Below are 1,227 nucleotides of genomic sequence, written 5' to 3' on the forward strand. Positions count from 1 at the left end.
TGTCCCGGTCCCCGTCCCCCCGCCGTGTCCCCTGGCCTCACCGTAGACCCAGGCAATGACCACGCACTCCCAGAAAGCCTGCCACAGCAGCGTGATCCCGCTGGCCGAGTAGTTGTCAAAGAGCTGGAACACGTACATGCCGCCCTGCCGGGATGGCACCACACGTCACCGGGGCTGTGTTGCCTACCCCGTGCTGGCACGGGCACCTCCGCACCGCCACGGGCACAGCCTTGCCAGCATTGGTGCCCCACCTGGCATGGACACCCTGCACGCCATGGGCACCCTACGCTCCCACAGCACCCCCAGGGTGACAGGCATCCCCCATGGCATGGGGACCTCCACAGCTACAGGTACCCCCACGCCATGGGCACCCCCCGCTGCCGGGGCTGCAGCAGTCCCAGGGAGCTCCCACCCCACAGTGGGGCCCCATGGAAGGTGACATCCCGGGGGCAGGTGCGAGTGGCCCGGCCCAGTGTCCCCGCTGCGTCCCCCACCTGCGTGACCATGGAGAGGTCGATGAGGCAGCAGACGACACAGCAGATCGCAGCGGTGAGCTCGCGGCGCAGCGAGCCAGCCCCCGGCTGAGGGAACAGGTCCAGGATGCCCGTGATGAAACCCTCCACGCCGACAAACTGCAGCAGAGACCGGGGCTCAGCGGGGACGTGCCACCCCGTCCTGTCCCCTCCCTGTCCCCATCCCCCTGCACCCCGCTGCACCTGGCTGTCCAGCCCCAGCACAAGGAGCATGAAGAAGAAGAGCGTGGCCCAGAGCGGGGACAAGGGCATCAGCGTCACAGCTTTGGGGTAGGCGATGAAAGCCAGCCCGGGGCCTGCGGGAGAGTGGGGTCAGTGGTACCACCCCACGCGGGGACACAGGGGACACGGTGCCAGCAGGCACTTGCTGCCCAGCACTCACCAGACTCGGCCACTTTGGAGATGTCCACGCCTTGCTCGGAGGCCATGAAGCCCAGCACGGAGAAGACGACGAAGCCGGCAAAGAAGCTGGTGGAGCTGTTGATCACGGCCAGGATGTAGGCATCCCTGTGGGCAGAGCGGGTCAGAGGGTGCTAGGGGACACTGACGGGACACCGAGGGGACGCTAGGGGACATGCTGGGGGGATGCCCTACAGCCAGCACAGCCCTACCTGTAGCAGTTATTGTGGAAGCGGTTGTAGCTGCCCAGTGCGGTCAGGGCACCCAGTCCGATGGCGTAGGAGAAGAAGATCTG

General features: G+C 66.7%; 1 protein-coding gene across 1 annotated transcript; it reads right to left on the minus strand.

Annotated features, from left to right (window-relative positions):
• Nucleotides 1-41: 41 nt before the first annotated feature.
• LOC104288885 (sodium- and chloride-dependent creatine transporter 1-like) lies at nucleotides 42-1,224 on the minus strand (the record flags this gene model as incomplete). Its single annotated transcript, XM_009887757.1, has 5 exons — nucleotides 42-144; nucleotides 495-632; nucleotides 717-829; nucleotides 916-1,040; nucleotides 1,145-1,224. Coding segments are annotated over 5 exons (559 nt in total), but the record flags the coding sequence as incomplete, so codon positions are not given.
• Nucleotides 1,225-1,227: the final 3 nt, after the last annotated feature.

Source organism: Charadrius vociferus, unplaced genomic scaffold, assembly GCF_000708025.1.
Source record: "Charadrius vociferus isolate BGI_N301 unplaced genomic scaffold, ASM70802v2 Scaffold3806, whole genome shotgun sequence".
Taxonomy (NCBI): domain Eukaryota; kingdom Metazoa; phylum Chordata; class Aves; order Charadriiformes; family Charadriidae; genus Charadrius; species Charadrius vociferus.